At 39.2% G+C, this 27,191-nt stretch overlaps 1 protein-coding gene across 1 annotated transcript; it reads left to right on the plus strand.

Annotated features, from left to right (window-relative positions):
* Positions 1-204: 204 nt before the first annotated feature.
* LIPN (lipase family member N) lies at positions 205-26,374 on the plus strand. Its single transcript, XM_049855427.1, has 9 exons — positions 205-312; positions 934-1,051; positions 3,318-3,516; positions 13,857-13,966; positions 16,824-16,960; positions 19,239-19,385; positions 21,223-21,294; positions 22,468-22,539; positions 26,141-26,374. The coding sequence occupies exons 1-9, from the start codon at positions 205-207 to the stop codon at positions 26,372-26,374; spliced, it is 1,197 nt and encodes a 398-aa protein (XP_049711384.1).
* Positions 26,375-27,191: the final 817 nt, after the last annotated feature.

Below are 27,191 nucleotides of genomic sequence, written 5' to 3' on the forward strand. Positions count from 1 at the left end.
TAATTTTAAGAACCAGATTGCATCAAGACAGTTTCTGTGTGTAAAAACAGATTAATAGTGCTCCAAGTTAGTTCACTCCATACCTTTTCAGCTTTCTCAGGGCATTATTCAAGTTTTTGTTAGGGTACTATTTTCATGTCATTAATAAACTTGGATGGACAAAATGAATCTGTGAATATTAAACGTTTTATGCCAGGTATTCCCATGATGTGGCTGTTTTTAGCAACAATCTGTTTGATTTGTGGAACTTCAAATGGTGGTGGATACTTTGAATTGGAAAAGGAAGCGAATCCTGAAGTGTGGATGAATATTGTAAGTCACGGAAAATTCCAAAGAGCAACAAATAAAGCAGGATTAATTGGTGGTGAGATTATCAAAAGTCCTGTTAAAGCAGAAAATCTCTGATAAGAAAACATCTAAAACATAGGTGATTTTTAACATTTCTACAAGAGTCTAGCTAGGTAGATCTGATCTTTTGACAGAATAGATAGTATTTTCTAATAACAAAAGCAGAATCGTATTTTCATAGATTCCCCCCAGTTTTTGAATTTATATTTTAAGAACTTTAAACCATTTGGATGATATATATGAATGCCTTCTACTAGTCTATGGTTTCGTTAACTTTAAACTGAGTGGTTTCAAAAGACAATTGTCAGAATAAACATGCCAATACTAAAATTCTTTCCCACCCAAATATTTATTTAGATATATATATACACATACATGTATGTGTATATATTTCCCACTATTTCACATTTTCTAATTTTCTGCCTAATTTTATCAAAACTGTATGTACTATATTAGTTTTACAGTTGCCTGGGGCTACAAATTTCAGATAATTTACCCCAGTAAGTACACACCAATGCTGTTCTATTTCCTTTTGATATCCTTTACCGAAGACATTCAGCTAACACCTACATTTTTACTGGGCAGAGTGAAATCATCACCTATAATGGCTACCCCAGTGAGGAGTATGACGTCATCACTGAAGATGGGTACATACTCAGTGTCAACAGAATTCCCTGTGGGCGAAGAGATGCTAGGAGCACAGGTACAAGATACACCTCTCCTGAGAAAGAGAACTGAGTATTACCAAAATTCAATGCTGGCTGTTCCTCAAGAGAGTGACCGATTCATCAAAATGGGTTTGAACGATTATATTAGTCTTTAAATGGCTAACAGGGAGGCTCACTCATTCCCTCCCCTCAAATTTGGTGAAGACAGGCAAGAACCTAAAAACACAAAGGGCAAGGCTGATCTTGTTGACTACAATCAGGCTTGCTTGTTAGGTATAAATGCAAAGGTGGAGCCTGTATTTTGTTAGCTTGCTACTGATTTCTGGTTTCTCGTGTAGAAAACTGCCTTGTCCCAGAAAGTGGATTTCATCGTTTTTGGAAGGACATTTGCTGGGCTGTGTGAAGTTGCTTAAGGGGTAGCCCAAAAGAGCCTCCTGCCCTGACTAGAATCAATGGGACTTCCTCTGTAGGATAACAAAGCAAGTTAAATAACTGTGGGACTTCTGAAACTTTTGCCGGAAATGAAAACTTTAACATTCACGTACGTTTGTTTGCCCTAAAGGACAGATGTTTTCTGTAATGAAAGAACATCCTGTTAAGACCTGAATTCTGGGATTTGAACCAGCCATGAGAAAGCAGGGAAATTACATTTCTTGAAAGGGGAATAATAACTGCAAAACTTCTGAAGAGGGAAAGATAACAGTACAACAAAATATCTGCAAAGGCTTGGTGGCAAATAATTTACTGACAGCTGCATATGCCAGGAGATAGAGCTGACTCAACAACAACTAACAACAGCAGGCAAACCACGTTCATGCTGCATCTTCTCGCTCTCAGTGGCAGCTAGAATCCTGTTGTTGAGCATTCTCTCCCCACAGGACAGAAAGACAAGTTCCCTGTACAAACCTGTAATTGAAGAGTTTCAGAATAAAAGATAGGAGTGGGGTATGGATAGGATTATCAGGTAAAATAAAGGATGCCCAGTTAAATCTGAATTTCAGATAAACAATACTTTTTTTTTTTATATAAGTCCCATTTTAGGATGAACTGATATTGAAATGTTATCTGTTGTTTATCTGAAATTCAAATTTAACTAGGCATCCTAGCTTTTTCTTTCTTCTTCTTCTTTTTTTTTTTTGTTGTTTTTTGCTAAATCTGGCAATCACAGGCATAAAATATAAAATGAGAAAATCTTGATAGGAACACTTCTGTTTAAGGAGGGAGAGTTTTAGAAAGATTGGGAATTAAAAACCATTTATTAGGTGTATTGTTCTATGAAATTTAAAAGAAGAAAATCTAGGAAAATTTTTGCTTAAGGAGGGAGAGTTTTAGCAAGATTTAGAGTTAAAAAGCCATTTACTAGGTGTACAGGAGCCGTGGTGGCACAATAGTTAAAGCTCTCAGCTGCTAACCAATGTCATTGGTTCGAAATCACCGGCAGCTCCATGGGTGAAAGGTGTGGCAGACTACTTCTGTAAAGATTTACAGACTTAGAAACTCTTTGGGGCAGTTCTCATCTGTCCTACAGGGTCACCATGAGTCAGGATTGACTCGACGGCAACAGGGTATTAGGTGTACACGAATGCTTTACATGAATTAGATCAGTTAAACCTCCCAGCAACCTTATGAATGAGTACTATTAATAGTCAGCATTTTACAGATAAAAGAACTAAAGCCCAACAGATTATGTAACCTGGTCCTAAGTCACACAACAGCAAGTGACAGAACCAGGATTCAAACGCAGGCAGCCTGGTGCCAGAGCCTGTGCTCTTAACCATTAAGTGATGGTGCCCCAACCTTCAATCCTGGCTCTTCTCATCTCCCTGAATTCTCTCTCCCTCCAGAATTGGGACAGGAGCTCCATGGGGAACTAGTCAGTGTCTATTAACATTCATCTTCTCTTCCTCCCTGGAAAACATAAAGATTTAATCACATAACCTACATTTCCCAAGTACATACTTTGTGCCTGGTGCTCTGTTGACTGATATACATGCATTATCTCATGAATTTCATATAACAACTCTACAAGGTAGCTGCTATTTTGATAATCCTCACTTTACAGATGTGGAAACTGATGTTTAAGGGAGATAAGTAACTTTCGCAAGACCACCCAGCTAACAAGGTACAAAGCAGGGATTATAATGCTATACAGTAATGACAAAGGAAAAAAAATGAATGTTATTCTCTGTTTTTTCTTTTTTCTTGTGTGTGTGTGTTTATCATGTTCTGTGATGCTATATTTATCAGAAATTATTCTCTATCTCTCTGCCTCTCTCTGTCTCTCTTTTCCTCTCCCTCCAGGTCCCCGGCCGGTTGTGTACATGCAGCATGCCTTGTTTGCAGACAATGCGGTTTGGCTTGAGAATTTTGCCAATGGCAGCCTTGGGTTCCTTCTAGCAGATGCAGGTTATGATGTATGGATGGGAAACAGTCGGGGCAACACTTGGTCAAGAAGACACAAAACCCTCTCAGTGAATGAAGAAGAATTCTGGGCTTTTAGGTAAATTGTATCTAAGAAAAATCATGAGGAAAGTTCAAGGCAATTTCTTTACAAATTATAACGTTAAAAATAATAATCTGTGATACTTGTAGTTTCTACTAACACCTCAAAGGAGAGAAACAGCAAGAAGCTTTGGTTTCCATTGATTCTCGCACAGGCAAATTTTACCATTTTAACAAGATGATTTTAACACTCAACTCTATATAAGCACATTATCAGTTTGTCCAAAGGGACAGCTCCAGAAATCTGTTACGACTAATGCATGCATTCATTCAACCAATATTTATTGAGTATCTGCTACACAGGTAGTCCCCGGGTTATAAACGTCCAACTTAACATACAACCCATAGTTATGAACCAATCCCCGTAAAGCCTGTTATATTAGAAATTGGAGGTACATACAGTGGTTCCTAATAACAAACGGGTGCTACTTTGCAATGTGCATCAAAACATTATTATTATAGAAAAAAACATTATTATTATTACTGTATTATTATGTTAAAGATGTTTTAGTGTATCTGGAAGTTTCTTTAATGTTTTTTATGCATAGAAAAGTCCACTATGTACTATATACTAAGATGAACCTTACCTAACTGTTCCAACTTATGTACAAATTCAACTTAAAAACAGTTTTAGGAACAGAACTCTTTAGTATTCCAGGGACTGTGTGTATTCACTGTTCCAGGCAATGGACATTCAATAGTAAACGAGGCAAAGTCCCCTACCTTCATGAAACTTATATTCACTCTAGTGATGCCTTTATAAGTCTTTTCTCCTGGAAAGCCAATCAATTTTGCAAAGATAATGTGTCAGTACTATATTTATACAGAAAAACTGTGATTGAGACTGTAGAGAATAACACTTTCAGAAAATTTAATATGAAGTTTTAAAAGCCTTATCAGTGGACAATGGAAAAGACTCTATTGATATGTTGACTTTCGTTTAGTGAATCGAAGTGTTTTTCTGTTGAAGCCACAGACATGACAATGCTCACAATGTTCTTCCCTTCCTCAGTCCTAAGCTCTCAGTTGGTTTGCAACCCTACTGCTAGAACAGAGTGTCATGTTAATGAAATATTCAGCACCCACGGACAAACTAAGAGGATAACACCTAACTAAAACCAAACCTGTTAGGACAGACTAAATTGTAAGGGTCAGAGTTCTTGGACAAATGCAAGCATGAGGAAAAATTTTGTCTGTCACCAGTCCTTGACTAGGAGCTTAAACCTTGCTTACATTAAGAAAATACAACAATTCTCTTATCCTTGGGAGTTTCAATCCAGAAATTTCCTCACATGTGCTTTTTACAAACAGGCGTTTGGCTCATAGGGTATCTGACTCAACTAAATGTGATATATAGGGCCTTTTTTGTTCCCCTGTATTAGTACAAGCAGAACCACTTCTAGAGAAGTTTGGCAGATATGGAATACGTCTCTATGGGAGCTACAATATTAACAATAGCCACATCTCATTGAGTGCCTAGTAGCAGACAGTCATCTCTCTCATACTGGCCAATCTTGACAGCAACTCTGCAAACCAGGTACTATCATGCTCATTTCACAGATGAAGAAACTTAGGCTCAGAGCATTTATTTAAGTAACTTATCAAAAGCTACTCAGCTAGTAAATGGTAGAACTATGATTTAAAACCTGTCCTGCTTCCAAAGGTGGATATTAAAAGACTCTAGGAGGCGGAGCCAAGATGGCAGAAGAGACAGACGCTTCCGTTGAGCCCTCTTTACAAAAAAGACCCGAAAAAACAAGTGAAACGAGTATATTTGTGACAAGCTGGGAGCCCTGAGCATCGAAGGCAAGCTTAGACAACAAAATGAGGGGCAGGGGGAGGAAGAGACCGTTCAGAAGTGGAGAGGAGTTACCGGACCTGAATCGCCAGGAGCACTCAGGCACCATTCCTGGAGCGGCGGCAGCGGTGGCAGGGGCTGGTACTAGTGTTCGGCCACAGTTTCCTCAGGGAGAAGTGGCCAGCCACACAGCCCACTCACACCTCCAGAACCTGAGGAGAAGGGCGCTCTCGGCAAAAGCTAAGTACTTGTGTATATTTTACCGCTCCCCCCCACCACCAAGCTGGCTTCAGTGGCTGAATCCCTGGGCCTGAGATAGACACTGGCGAGCACCTAGAGCCATCCTCCCAGCCTTGGGGAAGGAAAAAATTTGCAACTGGGGGTAAAAGGTAATTTGCTAGCTCCATTAACCAGGGGAGCTCAGGACAGAAGCAGCTCCTGTCCAGGCATAAACCATCCGTGGTCCTTGAGCACCTTTCCCTTCTGCATGGACCTGTGTGGGCCTATTTCGGGAGAATAGGCCCTTGTCGGCAAACTCCAACCATTTCAGCTGTGCAGTAGAGAGGTGGGTGTTTGATGTTTGACATTGCTTCCCCTATTAAACAAGGTCCTCACCTACCCACATCAGGGGTCCACTCAGGTCACCCAGCCACCTGCGACAGGGGTCCAAAGATAACTTCAACCTCCCAGTCCTTACAACCAAAAACTTTGGGTGCCCATGGTCCCTCTGCAGAACCCACCCACCAGCATGCTTTAGGGAACGGAGACGCATTTTCCTCAGAGACACTTGGGGGTCAGTTCTCAGCCCCCTGCCTAGTTCAGAGCATGACCCCCTGCTGCAATCAGATACTGGTGTATACGCCAATCACCCCCACCCCACTAAGACTGTAGGACAGAGCCTGTACCACACACTTGATATCAGCTACCTGGAAACCTGAGCAGAATTCATACAAGAAAACAGAATGGACTCCTAGACTAATACAACTGATAAAAGCTCTAGCCAGCTGGGGACAGGACACCAGAGCTCCAAAGGTGAAAAGAATCAAGCTAGCTCACTCAAGCAACCCACAGGGGTATACCAAAACAAAACAAAGCAAGCAGCTATGACACAGTAAGCAAGCATGAACTAATACAATAACTTGTAGATGGCTCGGAGACAACAGTCAATATCAAGTCACATAAAGAAACAGACCATGATCACCTCAACAGGCTGTCAAAACAAAGAATCCAGGAGATTTCTACATGAAAGTGCACTCCTGGAATTACCAGATGCAGAATACAAAAGTTTAATATACAGAACCCTTCAGGACATCAGGAAGGAAATGAGGCAATATGCAGAACAAGCCAAGAAACACACAGATAAAGCAACTGAAGAAATTAGAAAGATTATTCAGGAACATAATGAAAAGTTTAATAAGCTGGAAAAATCCATAGACAGATAACAATCAGAAATTCAGAAGATTAACAATAAAATTACAGAATTAGATAACTCAGTAGAAAGTCAGAGGAGCAGAATTGAGCAAGTAGAAGCTAGAATTTCTGAACTCGAAGATAAATCACTTGGCACTAGTATATTTGAAGAAAAATCAGATAAAAGAATTTAAAAAAATGAAGAAACCTTAAGAATCATGTGGGATTCTATCAAGAGAAATAACCTATGAGTGATTGGCGTACCAGAACAGGAGGGATAACAGAAAATACAGAGACAATTGTTGAAGATTTGTTGGCAGAAAACTTCCCTGATATTGTGAAAGATGAGAAGATATCTATCCAAGATGCTCATCAAACCCCACATAAGGCAGATCTTAAAAGAAAGTCACCAAGACATATAATCAAGCTTGCCAAAACCAAAGGTAAAGAATGGATTACAAAACGAAATCCATCTATACGCTGCCTACAAGAGCAGCGAGGGATAAACGAAAAGTCACCTACAAAGGAGAGCCAATAAGAATAAGCTCGGACGACGCACCAGAAACCATGCAGGCAAGAAGGCAAAGGGATGACATATTTAAAATATTTAAAAATTGAAGGAAAAAAATTGCCTGCCAAGAATCATATATTCATCAAAACTGTCTCTTAAATATGAAGGTGAAATTAAGATATTTCCAGGTAAACACAAGTTTAGGGAATTTGTAAAAACCAAACCCAAACTACAAGAAATACTAAAGGGAGTTCTTTGGTTAGAAAATCAATAACATCATGTATCAACCCAAGACTAGAACACTGGGCAGATCAACCAGAAGTCAACCAGATGGGGAAATCCAAAAAAAAACAAAGCAAGAATAATAATAATAAAAAAAAACCCCAACACAGGGTAACGGCGATGTTATTATATAAAAGAAGACAACATTAAAATAATAAAGAGGGACTAAGAAATGTAATATACCCAGAAAAACCACCTTCCATATGGAGAGGAAGATACGGCGATACAAAGAAATAAAAGTTAGTTTTAAATTTAGAAAAATAGGGGTAAATAATAAGGTAACCACAAAGGAGACAGACTATCCTACTCATCATAATAAAATACGAGGGAAAAATACAGACTCAGCAGAAACAAAATCAACAACAACAAATATGAGGAAAGGACAATATATATAAAGAAAATCTACTCAGCGCATAAAATCAAGTGGGAAAAAGAAACTGTGAACAACACACAAAAAAAGACATCAAAATGATAGCACTAAATTCATACCTATCCATAATTACCCTGAAAGTAAATGGACTAAATGCACCAATAAAGAGACAGAGAGTGGCAGAATGGATTACAAAACAAGATCCATCTATACACTGCCTACAAGAGACACACCTTAGACTTAGAGACACAAAGAAACTAAAACTGAAAGGATGGAAAAAAATATATCAGCAAACAACAATCAAAAAAGAGCAGGAGTGGCAATATTAGTTTCTGACAAAACAGACTTTAAAGTTAAATCTATCAGAAAGGATGAGGAAGGACAGTATATAACGATTAAAGGGGCAATACACCAAGAATATATAACCACATTAAATTATTTATGCACCGAATGACAGGGCTGCAAGATACATAAAACAAACTCTATCAGCATCGAAAAGTGAGATAGACAGCTCCACAATAATAGTAGGAGACTTCAACACACCACTTTCAGTGAAGGACAGGACATCCAGAAAGAAGCTCAATAAAGACACAGAAGATCTAAATGCAACAATCAACCAACTTGACCTCATAGACATATACAGAACACTCCACCCAACAGCAACCAACTATACTTTCTTTTCTAGTGCACATGGAACATTCTCTAGAATAGATTACATATTAGGTCATAAAGCAAGCCTTAGCAGAATCCAAAACATTGAAATATTACAAAGCATCTTCTCTGACCATAAGGCCATAAAAGTGGAAATCAATAATGGGAAAAGAAACCAAACACTTGGAAACTGAACAATACCCTGCTCAAAAAAGACTGGATTATAGAAGACATTAAGGATGGAATAAAGAAATTCAGAGAATCCAATGAGAATGAAAACACTTCCTATCACAACCTTTGGGACACAGCAAAAGCGGTGCTCAGAGGCCAATATATATCAATAAATGCACAGATACAAAAAGAAGAAAGGGCCCAAATCAAAGAATTATCCCTACAACTTGAACAAATAGAGAGCAACAAAAGAAACCCACGGGCACCAGAAGAAAACAAATAATAAAAATTAGAGCTGAACTAAATGAAATAGAAAACAGAAAAACAATTGAAAGAATTAACAAGACCAAAAGCTGGTTTTTTGAAAAAATCAACAAAATTGATAAACCACTGGCCAAACTGACAAAATAAAAACAGGAAAGGAAGCAAATGACCCGAGTAAGAAATGAGATGGGCAATATTACAACAGACCCAACTGAAATTAAAAGAATCATATCAGATTGCTATGAAAAACTCACCTAGAAGAAATGGATGAATTCCTAGAAACACACTACCTACCTAAACTAACACAAACAGAGGTAGAACAACTAAATAGACCCATAACAAAAGAAGAGATTGAAAAGGTAATCAAAAAACTCCCAACAAAAAAAAGCCCTGGTCCAGACGGACGGCTTCACTGCAGAGTTCTACCAAACTTTCAGAGAGGAGATAACGCCACTATTACTAAAGGTATTTCAGAGCATAGAAAAGGACGGAACACTACCAAACTCATTCTATGAAGCCACCATCTCCCTGATACCAAAACCAGGTAAAGACACCACAAGAAAAGAAAATTGTAGACCTATATCCCTCATGAATGTAGATGCAAAAATCCTCAACAAAATTTTAGCCAATAGAATTCAACAACATATCAAAAAAAATAATTCACCACGACCAAGTGGGATTTATACCCGGTATGCAGGGATAGTTCAACATTAGAAAAACAATTAATGTAATCCACCACATAAATAAAAGACAAGAATCACATGATTTTATCAATTGATGCAGAAAAGGCATTTGACAAAGTTCGACACTCATTCATGATAAAAACTCTCAGCAAAATAGGAATAGAAAGAAAATTCCTCAATGTAATAAAAGGCATTTATGCAAAGCCAACAGCCAAAGTCACCCTAAATGGAGAGAGTCTGAAAACATTCCCATTGAGATCGGGAACCAGACAAGGATGCCCTTTATCACCACTCTTATTCGACATTGTGCTGGAAGTCCTAGCCAGAGCAATTAGGCTAGATAAAGAAATAAAAGGCATCCAGATTGGCAAGGAAGAAGTCAAAGTATCTCTATTTGCAGATGGCATGATCTTATACACAGAAAACCCTAAGGAATCCTCCAGAAACCTACTGAAACTAATAGAAGAGTTCAGCAGAGTATCGGGATACAAGATAAACATACAAAAATCAGTTGGATTCCTCTACACCAACAAAAAGAACATCGAAGAGGAAATCACCAAATCAATACCATTTACAGTAGCCCCCAAGAAGATAAAATACTTAGGAATAAATCTTACCAGAAATGTAAAAGACTTATACAAAGAAAACTACAGTACACTTCTGCAAGAAACCAAAAGAGACTTACATAAGTGGAAGAACATACCTTCCTCATGGATAGGAAGACTTAACATTATAAAAATGTCTATCCTACCAAAAGCGATCTATACATTTAATGCAATTCCGATCCAAATCCCAAGGACATTCTTTAATGAGGTGGAAAAACAAATCACCAACTTCATTTGGAAGGAAAAGAGGCCCCGGATATATACGGCATTACTGAAAAAGAAGAACCGAGTGGGAGGCCTTACTTTACCTGATTTTAGAATCTATTATACCGCCACAGTAGTCAAAACAGCCTGGTACTGGTACAACAACAGATACATGGACCAATGGAACAGAATTGAGGATCCAGACATAAATCCATCCACATATGAGCAGTTGATATTTGACAAAGGCCCCAAAACAGTTAAATGGGGAAAAGACAGCCTTTTTAACAAATGGTGCTGGCATAACTGGATATTTATCTGCAAAAAAATGAAACAAGATCCACACCTCCCTCCATGCACAAAAACTAACTCAAAACGGATCAAAGACCTAAATATAAAATCTTAAATGATAAAGGTCATGGAAGAAAAAATAGGGACAATGTTAGGAGCCCTAATACATGGCATAAACAGTATACAAAACATTATAAAGAATAGAAGAAAAACTAGATAACTGGGAGCTCCTAAAAATCAAACATCTATGCTCATCCAAAGACTTCACCAAAAGAGTAAAAAGACTACCTACAGGCTGGGAAAAAGTTTTTAGCTATGACATTTCTGATCAGCACCTGATCTCTAAAATCTACATGATACTGCAAAAACTCAACTGCAAAAAGACAAAAAGCCCAATTAAAAAATGGGCAAAAGATATGAACAGACACATCGCTAAAGTAGACATTCAGGTAGCTAACAGATATATGAGGAAATGTTCATGATCATTAGCCATTAGAGAAATCCAGATCAAAACTACAATGAGATTTCATCTCACTCCAACAAGGCTGGCATTAATCCAAAAAAACACAAAATAATAAATGTTGGAGAGTCTGTGGAGAGATTGGAACACTTATCACTGCTGGTGGGAATGTCAAATGGTACAACCACTTTGGAAATCGATTTGGCGCTTCCTTAAAAAGCTAGAAATAGAACTACCATATGATCCAGCAATCCCAGTCCTTGGAATATATCCTAGAGAAATAAGAGCCTTTACACGAACAGATATATGCACACCCATGTTTATTGCAGCACTGTTTACAATAGCAAAAACATGGAAGCAACAAAGGCGCCCATCAACTGATGAATAGATAAATAAAGTATGGTATATTCACACAGTGGAATACTACACATCGATAACGAACAGTGAGGAGTCTGTGAAACATTTCATAGCATGGAGAAACCTGGAAGGCATTATGCTGAGTGAAATTAGTCAGTTGCAAAAGGACAAATATTGTATAAGACCACTATTATTAGAACTTGAGAAACAGTTTAAACTGAGAAGAAAATGTTGTTTCGTTTGTACGAGGTGGGGAGGGAGGGAGGGTGGGAGAGAGGCATTCACTAATTAGATAGTAGATAAGAAGTACTTTAGGCGAAGGGTAGGACAGCACACAATACAGGCGAGGTCAGCACAATTGGACTAAACCAAAAGCAAAGAAATTTCCTGAATAAACTGAATGCTTCGAACGCCAGCGTAGCAGGGGCAGGGGTCTGGGGACCATGGTTTCAGGGGACATCTAAGTCAATTGGCATAATAAAATCTATTAAGAAAACATTCTGCATCCCACTTTGAAGAGTGGCGTCTGGGGTCTTAAATGGTAGCAAGCAGCCATCTAAGATGCATCAATTGGTCTCAACCCAAGGAGAATGAAGAACACCAAGGACACAAGGCGATTACGACCCCAAGAGACAGGAAGAGCCCCATGAACCAGTGACTACATCATCCTGAGACCAGAAGAACTAGATGGTGCCTGGCTACATCCAATGACTGCCCTGACAGGGAACACAACAGAGAACCCCTGAGGGAGCAGGAGAGCAGTAGGATGCAGACCCCAAATTCTCATAAGACCAAACTTAATGGTCTGACTGAGACTAGAAGGACCCCAGTGGTCATGCCCCCCAGACCTTCTGTTGGCCCAGGACAGGAACCATTCCCGAAACCAACTCTTCAGACATGGATTGTACTGGACAATGTGTTGGAGAGGGATGCTGGTGAGGAGTGAGCTTCTTGGATCAGGTGGACGCTTGAGACTATGTTGGCATCTCCTGCCTGGAGGGGAGATGAGAGGGTGAAGGGGGTTAGAAGCTGGCAAAATGCACACGAAAAGAGGCAGTGGAGGGAGAGAACGGGCTGTCTCACTAGGGGGAGAGTAATTGGGAGTGTGTAGCAAGGTGTATATGGGTTTTTTATGTGAGAGACTGACTTGATTTGTAAACTTTCACTTAAATCACAATAAAAATTATTTTTTAAAAAAAAGACTAAGAGTTTTGAAGTCCCACAGGCATGTCAAGAGTTGTTAGTTGTCATCAAGTCTTTCTAATTCATGGTGATGCCATTTGTTATAGACTAGAACTATGCTCCATAGAATTTATCCCGCCCAGGGATCTAAGTTTGAAGTTGTTGTTTATTGTTGTTAGGTACCATCAAGTTGATTTCAGTTCATACCGATCCCACGTGACAGAGTAGGACTGCCTTATAGGGTTTTCTAGACTGGAATCTTTAAGGAATCTTTACAGGATCAGATTGCCAGGTCTTTCTCTTGCAGAGCTGCTGGGTGGGTACCAACTGCCAGCCTATCTGTTAGCAGCCAAGCCTTAACAATTGTGCCACCAGGGCTCCTTCAGTCAAAAGTGTTGTCGTGTGCCATGGAGTTGATTGCAACACACAACGATCTTATGTTGTTGTTATTAGGTGCCATCAAGTAGGTTCCAACTCATAGCGACCCTATAGGACAGAGTAGGGTTTCCAAGGAGTGGCTGGTGGATTTGAACTGCCAAACTTTTGGTTAGTAGCCAAGCTCTTAACCACTATGCCACTAGGGCTCAGTAGAGGCCTGTAAACTAGACTGGGAGGGAGAAGAGAAAGAAATCCAAGGGAAGGGAGTGAAGACAAAGGATGATAAGAATGAACTTCAGATACTATAAACAGGTTTTACTACAATGTAAAAAATATAAACACAGCTGGAAAAAGTTACAATTGCCTACATTTTTTTGGAAATCAAAGCCCATTGCCATAGAGTCAATTTTGACTCATAGCAACCCATAGGACAGAGTACACCAGCCCTTTAGGGTTTCCAGGCTGTAAATCTTTAAGAAAGCAGACTGCCACATCTTTCTGCAGCAGAGCGGCTGGTGAGTTCAAACCGCTGACCTTTCGGTTAGCAGCTGAACACACAACCACTGAACCACCAGGGCTCTTCAACCACATAAAATTGGATAAAAAATGAAATACACACTGAATAAGTAGACAGCACAGAATTCTGAGTGTAAAAAAGAGGAGTGTGCAAGCACTCAGAGTTTTAAACTTAGTTGTATTTATAAACCCCTGTTTTATTTTGCAGTTTTGATGAAATGGCCAGATATGATCTCCCAGGAATAATAGACTTCATTGTAAATAAAACTGGTCAGGAGAAGTTGTATTTCGTTGGACATTCACTTGGCACTACAATAGGTATGTTTAGAAGGACAAATGTTATCAGAGTCTTACAAGAGCTCGCCTTAAATTGGAATAGAATAACTGCCATTTAAAAACCATACCTGTTGCTGTCGATTTGATTCTGACTCATAGTGACCCTCCCTGTACAGTGCTTTTAATTCTCTGTCTTTTGAGGGGCAGATACTCTAGCGCCCTAAGTGGAAAGACCACCCCTTCCCTCGTGCCTAGAGGCCATGAATATGTAGGGTAAACCTTTCCCCATCTCTAGTCACAGTGCCTCATTTGTAATGGTGACGCAGTTTCTCAGGGACAGCATGGACCAAAATCCAAAGAAATAATTCCAAAGAGTAAGTTTCTAGATTCCCTCAGCTGAAAATGTAAAGCTGAATGACTTGAAATATCCCCGAGAAATGGTAAATATACATCAGTCATACCTTCCTTACAACCCACCTGTGATTTTTAAAAAATAAAAGGGTGGGACTTATATTTGGACAAATTGAAAAGAGATAGATATATTTTGCTGTCGGGTTGGACAATATACGTTTATATATAGATCAGCTGAGTTTACTTAGCATGTGATTTAATATGTATGGCGTAGCAATTAAATGTAAGCAGTATGTAGAAAATTTTTTTAAAGTTCAAGACACTGCTCTTTGAAATGTTACTTTTTTAAAGATTGCCTGGATCTTTTGGGAAGAAATCAATAACCTAGTTTCAAATAAAAAAGGAATTCATAATAATTAAATTTTGAATTTGTTACTGATTTTCCACTAAATTTTTCAATAGTAAGGGACTGGGGACTGAGTCATGTGGAATGTGATATTTCAGTTTGAATTTTTTTAATTAAAACTGCAAAAGCCATTGCCGTCGAGTTGATTCTAACTCATAGCGACTCTTTAGGACAGAGTAGAACTGCCCAATAAGGTTTCCAAGGAGCCCCTGGTGGATTTGAACTACTGACCTTTTGGTTAGTGGCCATAGCTCTTAACTACTATGCCACCAGGGTTTCCGCTAAAACTGCAGGAGACAATAAACATTCTTACAATGTTTTCATTATCACCATCATCCTCAACAGTGAGCATATGTTGATCCTCAGGCAGCTTAAAATCTTAGGACAGACAGTATCAGAGAGCATAAACTAAAAGGATATCAAATGACTAATGGGAGACCCCCAAATGCCACTAAGAGCCAAATAATTATACTATACTAGCTAACACTATTGAACACTTACTATGTGTCAGGCACTGTGTTCAGGACCTTTTGCACAATATTTCCCTCTAATCTGCAGAACAATCCTACTATTATTATCTCTATTTGATAGAAGAAGAAACAGAAGTTCAGAAAAATTGAGTTGTCCAACGTCCCTTAGCACATAAGCTGCAAAGCACAGACTCAAACCAGGTCAGCCTGACTTCACCAATGGGGTGCTTGGGCCCTGTGAAGAAACTGTATGAAGGAGGAAAGGCTTTAGCTGGGTCTGGAAGAAAGGGTAGGACTTGGATATGCTCTTATATATGATCTGCAAAGACAGCATAGGAAACTCAATCATCATTTTTCAATGAACACTATTAGCATTTTGGGAAGGGAAATGTTCACTATTTATAGGACATTTGGTAACCCTGGCCCCAGCCCACTAAATACCAATAGAGCTCCCCAGACAAAGTGACCACCCAAAAACTTATCTCCACATACTTCTAAACACTCCCTAGGGGGCAGTATCAGTATAAGCCTGGTTTAGTCTTTGTATCAATTGCTCAACCAAATATTTCAGTTCTTTTTCTGGCCAAGGCCCTTTTAATATTCCAACAAGGATTTCAGCAAAGAGCCTCTGCTATGGATCCAGACACACACACACACACACACACATATTAATAGAGGTTCCTGAAGGAGACACATGAGGGAACCATAATATACAGATACTTCCCTTGCCTTTCCCTGTCTTGCGCTTATCTTATCCCTCATCCTCCTAAGGCTATAAATGTTTGCAATGCAATTGCTGAAAGCACGGAGTGGATGAAGCCAGTTGGTCCTTGTTGTAACCACGGTGAGCCCAAGGCAAGTCTTCCATCTTGGAAGCAGGGAAGAGTCTGAAGGATTGGCAAGCATCCAGTGAAATGCTGGGAGAGTGAGCTCTCATTCCATTGTGAAAAAGGAAGCCTGCCAAATAAGTGGGTGATGCTTCAGAAAAGGATTGATTGGCTCACCTCTCACGAACAGACTATTTCTAGAAGCTCTGTGACTCATCCTCGCATCTCAGAGTTGAGAGTAAAATGACAGCATTGCAAGCATTTACCCCATGCCAGGGAAGTAAGGTCGTCCACAGTTCATCCGGCTGTAGCTGCTTTGGCAGTTTCTCCTCCACCTTTCCCCCATTAGCTGCTCCAGTTCCCCAACCAGGTTAAATTGTCCATAGAGAGAATAAGAAAAAACTGGGAACAAAGGAGTAGAAACGGCTAAAGGCATCTTTGCAGAACAACTCGGAAAAGTTTCCCACCTCATCCCCAAGATCACTGCACTAAATCAAACAAATCAAACCGTCTGCCGTCAAGTCACCTCTGACTTATAGCCACCCTATAGCATTGCGATAAGAAAACCAAACCAAACCTACTGCTGTCGAGTTGATTCTCCCTCATAGTGACCCTACCGGGCAGAGCAGAACTGCCCCATAGAGCTTCCAAGGAGCACCTGGTAGATTCAAACTGCAGACCTTTTTGTTAGCAGCTGTAGTTCTTAACCACTATGCCACCAGGGTTTCCTAGCATGGCAAAATAGAAGAATAAAAATAACAAAGCAGAGTTCTACTTCTGTTAGTAGAAGCATTACGTAAGTATCTCTAATTTTTACAAAATTGTCTTGTCTCCTGTTCTCTCAGGGTTTGTAGCGTTTTCCACCATACCTGAACTGGCACAAAGAATCAAAATGAATTTTGCCTTGGGTCCTACGGTCTCATTCAAATATCCCACGAGCATTTTTACCCGTATTTTTCTACTTCCAAATTCCATAATCAAGGTAGGCATGCCCTTTCACCAAAATTTATCTGAGGATCTCATTTTCTATCACAGATCCTTTATTATCCTTTAAGTAGAAGTAGGAAATTTAGATGAAATCTACAGCAATCAGACTCTGTGAGCATGTGCTTATGTGTGTGTGTGCCCTTGTGCATGTATGTCTTTTTCTTAGTGCCTACAGCTCCCACCCACACTTTAATATACTAAGTAATAAGCAGAGCTGAATATATGTCACATGAACTTCTAGATGAGCTGAGGGTTATGTCAGTATGAGGTCCAGTTACAAATTTTCTTGGGACATTTAGTTGGGCAGTGTCTTAGTTATCTAGTGCTGCAATAACAGAAATATGACAAGTGGATAGCTTTAACAGAAATATATTCTCTCACAGTTTAAGAGGCTAGAAGTCCAAATTCAGGGTGGCAGCTCAAAGGAAAGTCTTTCTCTCTCTGTTGGCTCCGGGGGTGAGTCCTTGTCATAAATCTTGCCCTGGTCTAGGACCTTCTCCATGCAGAGACCCCAGGTCCTAAGGATGTGCTCTGCTCCTGGCTCTTCTTGCTTGGTGGTGATGAGGTCCCTCTCCTCTTTGCTCAACTCTCTCTTTTAAGTCTCAAAAGAAATTGACTCAAAATACAACCTAATCTTATAGATTGAGTCCTGTCTCATTAACATAACTGCCTCTAATCCTGCCTCATTAACATCATAGAGGTTAGAATTTACAACACATAGGATAATCACATCAGATCACAAAATGGTGGACAACTACATAATACTGGGAATCATGGCCTAGCCAATTTCACACAGATTTGGCGGGGACACAATTCAATCCCTAATGGGCACGTCAATGGATTCACAATGCCCAAATGGAAGACACTCTTGAGTTACATATGACCACTGATGCCCCTGACTTTGATGTTAGGTGAACCTAGCAGGTATACCCCTTTCCATTTGGGAGCTTGTACTAATTTACTAAAGCTAAGATTCCAATTCTATCTTAAAGCTCAATTATTCATTCAAATATTTTTTAGTTATTTTCCAAAAGTTGGAAAAGTAATTTGACTGCCAATTGTGGATTTGGACTTTGTTCATTGAAAGGATTTTCCCCCATTCCCTGTTTTTGTTTCTCTAAAAAAAGTCATTGCCACAAAGAACATAATAGTTTACCAAGATTGTCCATTCAATTTGGAGTAGAGGATAAATTAGACGTGGATCAAAATAAAGTCAAGGAGATCAGTTAAAGAATCACAGTAATTCACATTTAAGAATATGAAGTTCTGGTTTTGGGTGGTGGTGTTGGAACAGAAATTATTATTTGTGAGTTTTAGCACAAAGAAGACTTTCCATAGGGCCTAATGATTGGTTTGATACCAGTTTTATTGTTTTGTTTACTGTAAACACAAGCAGTAACTTCCCTTTTGTGTAGTTGATAATTCTATTTCAATGTTTATTGACATCAGTGAGTTTTAAATGTTTTCTACATTCGGACAGGGTTGAGCAGATTAATTTGTTAAATTAAATTCAGAGGCAGACACACCTGTATTTAAATACGCCAGCTCTGTACATTTTGTTTTGCATAGATAGGTCATGTCTGAGGCAAAGAATGTCCCTGGCTTCTTTCAGCATTATATCACCTGCTTTCAAATTTTCTGCTACTTCAAGTCCTCTTTCCATCTCCCTTTTATTTCCATTCCCAGCTTTTCAGAATATCTGTGGCCCCAGAAGCTCCAGGCCCCCCACCAGAGATCTCTACCCAAATTATTTTCCCATGCCTTTCTAACATCATCAAATCTTTGCTGTCAAGTGTCCCCTCCTTTCCATGCGCCACTCTCTACTTTGCAGCGTGAGAACTAGCTAATCTGGGACACTAATATAAAACCAGTGTACCAATGAGCAACAGAGAAAACTCTGCTTTTCCTTCTTATTCAAAGTAATATCCGACCTTAAAGGGAAATTGTTGCACCTTCCTTGCCACTAAATGATAAATACAAAATGCTGGGCAATCTCTAATTGGACAAAATACAGGGAAGCTTCACCATAGGGAAGTCAATTTGGAGTTGAGGGTCCTTTTCTGCAATCTCTTTGTAAATAATACTGATGATCTTCCATGGTTGGAGACGGAGTCATAAGTCAGTTTTCCTGAATACATTGGTCTCATTGACCAAAACAGCAAATACAAATATATTCCTAAGTATGGCTCATACCAGGGATAAAGAAAATGTCAAGAAGTCTGAAGATAGTTTTTGGAAAAAAAAGTATATATATATATATATTACTTTTACAGGCTTTTATTGGCACTAAAGGTTTCTTTTTAGAAGATAAAACAGGAAAGCCACCTTCTGTCAAAATCTGCGACAATAAAATACTCTGGGTGATATGTAGCGAACTTATGTCCTTATTGGGTGGATCCAACCAGAAAAATATGAACATGGTATGTATAATGATTATGAAAGTTTTCAGTAATTTAAGAAATTCTAGCTTTCCTTTGATTTGTTTTGATGTACCTATTACTGCATAAATTCATATGACATATTGTATATACTTAAAATCAGAGATTCTCTGTACACAGGTCAGGTATTCAGTGGACCATACAGTGCATTAAAAAATAAAATACTAGAAAAACAGAGAAGCATATGCAGGCATTGAACGTATTTCATGTGTGCCTTAACTTGTAGATGATTTTGACCTCAAATACAACTTACCACTTAACCTGGAAAATACAGGAAGAAGATGGAATTCACTTCTTGTGAAGAAGCAGCAGTCCTGTTTCATCAACTCTCTGTTTCCTGTTATTTAAAATTAAAAAAGAAGGAGAAGAAGATAACAACAAAGAGGAAGAGGATGAAGACAAAGAAAAACAAAAGAATGAGCAGAAGGGGGAGAAGAAAAAGAGATTATATTTGCAGACTACTGTGGCGGCTGAATAGTTGTTGTTGTTAGTCTCCATGGAGTCAGCTCTGACTCCTGGTGGCCTCATGTACAACAGAACAAAACATGGCCTGGTCCTGCCCCATCTTCCTGATCACTGATATGCCTGAGGTCATTGTTGTGGCCACTGTGTATTTTGAGTGCCATCCAACCTAGGGGGCTCCTCTTCAAGCACGATATCAAGCAATAGTCTGTTGTGATTCACAGGGTTTTCATTGGCTAATTTTTGGAAGTAGATTGTCAGGCCTTTCTTTCTAGTCTGTCTTATTGTGGAAAATCCACTGAAACCTCTTCGCCATGGGTGACCCTGCTGGTATTTGAAATTTTGGTGGTATAGCTTCCAGCATCATAGCAACATGCAAGCCAGCACAGTACAAAAAACTGACAGATGGGTAGTGAGTTGAATAGTTACCTCTGCCACGTTCCAAAAAGGAGCCAATGAGACTGTTACAGTGCAGCTAGTCCCAAAGAAGATAACTGTTCTCCACCGGCTCTCCTCACTCCCATTCCTTAAAAGGCTAAGTTGTGTTAGACTGAAAACCATGAAGAGCCATTATTTAAAGCCTGCTTAAAAAAAAAAATTTTTTTTTTTTTTTATTCAAAAGTAATGATTTTCAATAGTTTTCCTTGTTGAGTTTTACTTTATTCCAATGCCTGGAATTATGATGACAAGTCTGTAAAATGTTTACAAAAATTGAAGTACGGTGCATACGGAAGTGATTGGTTTTCAGCTTGTTTACTTTTCAAATATTTATTATATCCTCACAGGAGCCTGGCAAGTTGATAGTACGATTTTTAGTATGTTTCACTTAAAGGATGAATAAAACAGAAACTCAGAGATATTAAATAACCTTCCCAAAGTCACAAAGTTTATGATTAACAAAGTAAGACCTGAAATCTAGCACTTCTGATCTCCTGTTCTGTGATCATGTATGTGCATGTACCTGCACACACGTGCACACTCATACACACGTACATATACATTCACATACACACACACTTACACACAGCCTTTCTCCTAGTTGCTTTCTCCATGATGTCCATTGCTGCTCCTTCTACTTCAAATTAAGAAAAATTTCCCAGCTTCAGAGCTAGTGCAGGTTTGCCCTCAAGCAACCCATCCCTCTACTCAGCCCGTATTTTTTGCTCGCATCCAAGTGTCCAACATGAATATGTATTTATCTGGATGAGTCTGCTTTGCCATTACCAAAAAACCCAGTACTCATTTACTAATTCTTAGTATGCTTGTTCTCTGCTCCTGAAAGGCCTCAGGTATTTTGGTGGGTGATTCATTCTTGCTGTAACATATTTTGTTGTGTGTGTGTTTTTTTTTCCATCAGAGTCGAATGGACGTGTATATGTCACATGCTCCCACTGGATCATCAGTACAAAACCTCCTGCATATAAAACAGGTAGAGTCTTTGTCGTGGAAAACCATTCCAATCATAATTTTCATAATACATCAAAAGACAGATTCACCGCTGTTAACAGGCCTACTTTAAGAAACTTAGCCACTAGCTTTTGTTTTGTCCTTGGTCTCCATCTTTATGCTTTAATGATCCTTGGATTTTAAGAGCAGGCATTGATTTTGCTGGATGCCAAGTAGGTGACATAAGCCAGACCTTGTAAAACAGACCCTAAGCTAAAGCAAGAGGTAAACTGAGGAAGCCCAGGAGAGCTGAGGCTTACACAGAGAGAGAAATGCCTGTGATTTTACTTCCTCCTGCAGAGTCTTGGGGAAACCCTGGTGGGGTAGTCGTTAAGTGCTACAGCTGTCAGCCAAAAGGTAGGCAGTTCAAATCCACCAGGCACTCCTTGGAAACTCTATGGACAGTTCTACTCTGTTCTATAGGGTCGCTGTTGAGTCGGAATTGACTCAATGGCAACGGGTTTGGGTTTTTTTTTTTCTTCTTCTTCTTCTTTTTTAAGGCGTCTTGGACCCTTGGTGGTATAGTGGTTATAGAGCTATGACAGTTACCCAAAAGATCAATGGTTCAAATCCACCAGCTGCTCCTATCAGTCAACCCTATCAGGCAGTTCTACTCTGTTCTCGGGCCGCTATGAGTTAGAATGGCCTGGATGGCAATGGGTTTGATTATTTTGGTAAGAAGTCTTAGCAAGCCCTGATGGCTTAGTGGTTAAAGCTCCTGGCTGCTAACTAAAAGATTAGCAGTTCATAACCCACCAGCTGCTCTGCAGGAGAAAGATGTGACAGTCTGCTCCCCTAAAGATTACAACCTTGGATTCCCCTTAGCCTTTTCTTCAAACAAAGGAGACCATTGCTTCTCTTTCTCTGTTCAGCCACATTTTCAAGTGGTAAAAGGTATTACTCCAGTGACTCAGTGGAAATCCTGGTGGCATAGTGGTTAAGAGCTATGGCTGGTAACCAAAAGGTCGGCAGTTTGAATCCACCAGGCATTCCTTGGAAACCCTATGGGGCAGTTCTACTCTGTCCTATAGGGTCGCTAGTGTCAAAATCAACTCATCCGTAATGGCTTTGGTTTGGGTTTAGAGACTCAGAAGCTTTATTTTATTCTTATGAGTCCTAGCTTGAATGTTCTCTTTTTAAAAATTATTTATTTCAGCTGTACGGAGCTGACGAATTCAGAGCTTATGACTGGGGAAGTGAAGCTGACAACATGCGTCACTACAACCAAGTGAGCTACCCAGAATGACCCCAGAATAGTGGTTTTGGGAAATTATAAGAAAGAATTATTCAAGAGTTAGAATATTACCTGAAAGTTGGTGGCACTGGCACTGATAATTTTTTTTTTAATTTTTAAAAATTTAAATTAAATTTTCTTTAGTTATTACTTTTTTCCACTTTTAATCTGTACTCATTGCAGAAAAGTCAGAAACACATATAAAGGAAAGTATATCCTTTGTAATCCCACTATCTAGGGATAACGAGGTATGTTAATATTTTGGTTTATTTTCCCCATCTTCTCAGCATCATACTGCTTATACACAATCATGTATCTTTCTTTGTAACTTCCATTCATATCAAGACAGAACCAATGTTAATGAGAGTTTTTAACATGATTTTTAATGGCTATATAATAACAGAAAATATTTCATAAAAATCTTGACACAGAACAAATGAATATTCACTTTTTGATACCAATGGAGAAAAATCAGGATTCCAAATGAAAATTGAGAGTATTATCCGCCCTTAAAGAGTTGGGTCTTAAAGCATTATTTTCCCCTATAACTTTATGCACCAAGATTTGTAGATAGATTTAGATCTGTACTTTCAATTTATCCCATTATCACCATTTTGGTACTCAAGCAAATACTGAGCTTCTAAGCATGGACTAAGCACATTAAGTTAAAATCTCCCAGCACATTTATTCAGAGCAGTCGATTTCTCAGTAATGGATTTGATTGTTAGAGGAATGATTCTATTAGTCCTTAGGACAACTACAAGAGCCAGGCTATGTATATTTCCCTTCTTTTTTTTTTCGTTCAGCTTGATTAAGGTCTGATTTACAAACAATGAAATTCATTTTATGTGTCCATTTCAATGAGTTTTGAGAAAGGTATTCATTTGTGTAACCATCATCACGCTCAATATATAGAACTTTTCTATTACCCCCAAAGTTTTCTCCTGACCCTCAAACTGTATATTTGGAAAAGTATATACTGTACTGGCAAATGCTTAGGACAGGTTGAGAAAAAAAATATTAAAGTGGTTACCTTCAAGAGGTGGAGGCTTGGAGAAAGGAAGTAGACAGACATGAAAAAGTTAAAGAGCACTCTCGTTTTGGACTTTACATACTTCGGTTTTCTTCAATTACTTTTAGTGAGCATGTTATATTTATATATTTTTTACATTGACAAGAAAATGGAACAAAAAACACACACTCAAGATTGTGTACAGTCAAGGTCTAACATATGTGCAGAAAGTCAGTGTCCTTAGAACGTATCATCGGTTAGCTGATCCTACCTGGCTCCAGACAAATCCTGTTTTGTTTGTTGGTAATTTTAGAAGTTATGAAGTCAATTTTTATTACATTCCCTCTGAGTAATTAATCCCAACAGTTTACCCGCTCTGCAAGTTCCCAACACCATCTCTGTTCCCTTCTTTATGTTTCATTGAGAAAAAAAGATTGGCTCATGCAAGCTCCACAAAGGTAGGTGTTTAAAAAAAAAACCTCGGTTTTACTCACCGATATTTTGTCAACTGGAAGAGAACCTGGCATTTATACTGTGCACTCAATACATATTTATTGAATGAATACAATTTCTTAACTTCCCTCTTAACTACCTCAAAATGTCTCTGTCCTCCTGATTTTCTCCTTTCTCTCTCAGAAAATGAAAGTTCCTTATTTTACCAAATTAGCTTAGTCCCGAGCCCTTTCTCCCACCTTCTCTTACCTCCTCTCTTTCCTGGCTCCTATTTTATTGTCTTAAAGAACTCCTGCCTTTTATGAAAAACAAACCAGCAAACGAACCTTCCCTCAACCTGGCAACTCTCAAGTCACCTTTCCATTGCTCTGTTTTTATCAATATATTTTTTAAATATTTAAAACAGCTAAATATCTCCACTTTTTCCATTCTTCCATTTACTCCTGGGTCTAGGAAATGTGGTTTCTATCTTTATATTTCTAACCACTCTATTTGAAGTCACCAGTGACATTTAACGGAGCCCTGGGTGGTGCAAATGATTAAGCACTCAGCTACTAACTGAAAGATTGATGATTCAAATCCACCCAGAGGTGCCTCAGAAGAAAAGGTCTGGTGATCTACTTCCAAAAGATCACAGCCATTGAAAACCCTGTGAAGGACTATTTTACTCTGATACACATGGGTTTACCATGAGGTGGAATCAACTCCATGGCAACTGGTTTGGTTTTGGGTTTTTTGGTGACATTTAATTACTAAATATAATTGCCTATTTTCACCTTCTGAAATATGTTATTCTAGTTACTACAGTCTCCTTGTAACTCTGCTACTTTGGACTTCCACAATGCAGTGATCTCTGATTTTTCCTTCCTTTTTTTAATTATTCTCTTTATCTCCTTCACTGGCTACTTCTCCTCCCACCACTCTCAAATTCTCAGCATTTCCCACGATTCTTCACAGTTTTGTCCCTTGGAGAATTTAGCTATCTCCATAGCTTCAATTGGAGCAGTGGTGGGGAAGTGGTGAAGAGACTGGCTGCAAACAAAAGGTCAGCAGTTTGAATCCACCAGCCTCTCCTTGGAAACCTTCTGGGGCAGTTCTACTGTGTCCTATAGGGTCGCTATGAGTCAGAATCAACTCCATGGCAATGGGCTTGTTTTTTTGTTTTTGTTTTTGTTTTTTAATAGCTTCAATTATCCCTTCTGTAGACCATCCTTACTACTTGCCTAGAGTTATTCAGGAGCTACCTCCAACCCACCCCTTATTCAAGTTATCCCACAAACTGATACCAATCCATTCTTCCTAAGACATCCAAAACCAAAAAACCAATCCCACTGCCATCAAGTCAATTCCAACTCATAGCGACCCTATAGACGTACAGCTCTGAAAAATAACCCTGCTTTGCCCCCAAAACATCTAGAAGATATCTGAATCCCTTACACTGGCATTCAGATCTTGACTGTCTGATTCCAGCCTTATACCCTGCTGTACTTGCTCACAGATTTTGTCCTCCAAGTACACTGGACCATGTGTATTGCTGACCATGGCCTGCAGAATCTTCTTGCCTCCTAGAAAGCTCTCCTACCCCCATTCCTGCCTGTCAAAATCCAACCATCCATCAAGAGTCATTCCAAATGACTTCTTTTAATGAAGCCCCCAATAAGAAATAATTTCTTCCTTGTCTTTACTTCTCTTGTATTTTGGGAGTGTTTTATAGCATTTGGGAGTCCTGGTGGTACCGCGGTTAAGAGATCGGCTGCTAACCAAAAGGCTGGCAGTTCAAATCTACCAGCTGCTCCTCGGAAACTCTATAGAGCAGTTCTACTCTGTCCTTAGGGTCTCTATGAGTTGGAATTGACTCGATGGTAATGGGTTTGGTTTGGTTTTTGGTTTATAGCATTCAATATACCCTACTTTGTACACAAATGTTTATTTAGCTATCTTGTCTTGCTTATTTTTTCTCAAGTTCCTTGAAGGTAGGGACCAGTGAGGTTTTCATCCCATCTTCCACAGTGCCAGAGAGAGCTATTGTCATAGTAGATATTCATTGTGCAACCTCTCTATTTATTTGAATGTGGCTGTTGCTATAATTGTTCTTCCTCTTATGAATGACATTTCTTTCCTCTTCCGTAGAGTGGTCCCCCACTATATGACTTAACTGCCATGGAAGTGCCTACTGCTATTTGGGCTGGTGGACAAGATGTACTTGTAACGCCCAAGGACGTGGCCAGGATACTCCCTCAAATCAGAAATCTCAGTTACTTCAAACTACTGCCAGATTGGAACCACTTTGATTTCATCTGGGGCCTTGATGCCAGCCAACGGGTATACAGTAAAATCTTAGCTTTGATGAAAGAATATTCCTAAGTACAATATATTCACTTCTCAGTTAAAAAAAAAAAAAAAATTTTTTTTTTTTCTTCTCAGTTAGAAGTTGCTTCCAAGCCCACAAGAGGCTTTAGGAAAAATACTAACCAGCAGTGAGGTTGCCCCTAGCACTTCCCACCTTTTTGCTCTCACAGAGGTGTTTCCTTATCTTGGCACCCCAAGTAGGAATTATTTAAACTGTGCTCCTCTCAATACAGGGGAAGTCAGCGCAGCTAAACTAAACCAAAAGCTAAGAAGTTTCCTGAACACAACCAAACACTTCAAGAGGCAGGATAGCAGGGGCATGTGTCTAGGGACCATGGTTTCAGGGGACATCTAGGTCAATTGGCATAACAAAGTTTATTATGAAAATGTTCTGCATCCCACTTTGGTGAATGGCGTCCAGGGTCTTAAAAGCTGGCAAGTGGCCATCTAAGATGCATCAATTTGTCCCTACCTACCTGGAGCAAAGGAGATTGAAGAATACCAAAGACACAAGGAAAATATTAGCCCGAGAGATTAAAAGGGCCACATAAACCAGAGACTCCATCAGCCTGAGGCCAGAAGAACTAGACGGTGCCCAGCTACCACCACTGACCACCCCGACAGGGAATACAACAGAGAGTCTGTGATGGAGCAGAAGAAAAGTGGGGTACAGAACTCAAATTCTAGTAAAAAGACCAGGCTTAATAGTTCTTACTGAGACGGAAGAAACCCTAGAAAATATGGCCCCTGGACTCTCTGTTAACCCAAAACTAAAACCACTCCCAAAGCCAACTCTTCAGACAAAGATTAGACTGGACTATAAGACATAAGA

Source organism: Elephas maximus, chromosome 16, assembly GCF_024166365.1.
Source record: "Elephas maximus indicus isolate mEleMax1 chromosome 16, mEleMax1 primary haplotype, whole genome shotgun sequence".
Taxonomy (NCBI): Eukaryota; Metazoa; Chordata; class Mammalia; order Proboscidea; family Elephantidae; genus Elephas; species Elephas maximus.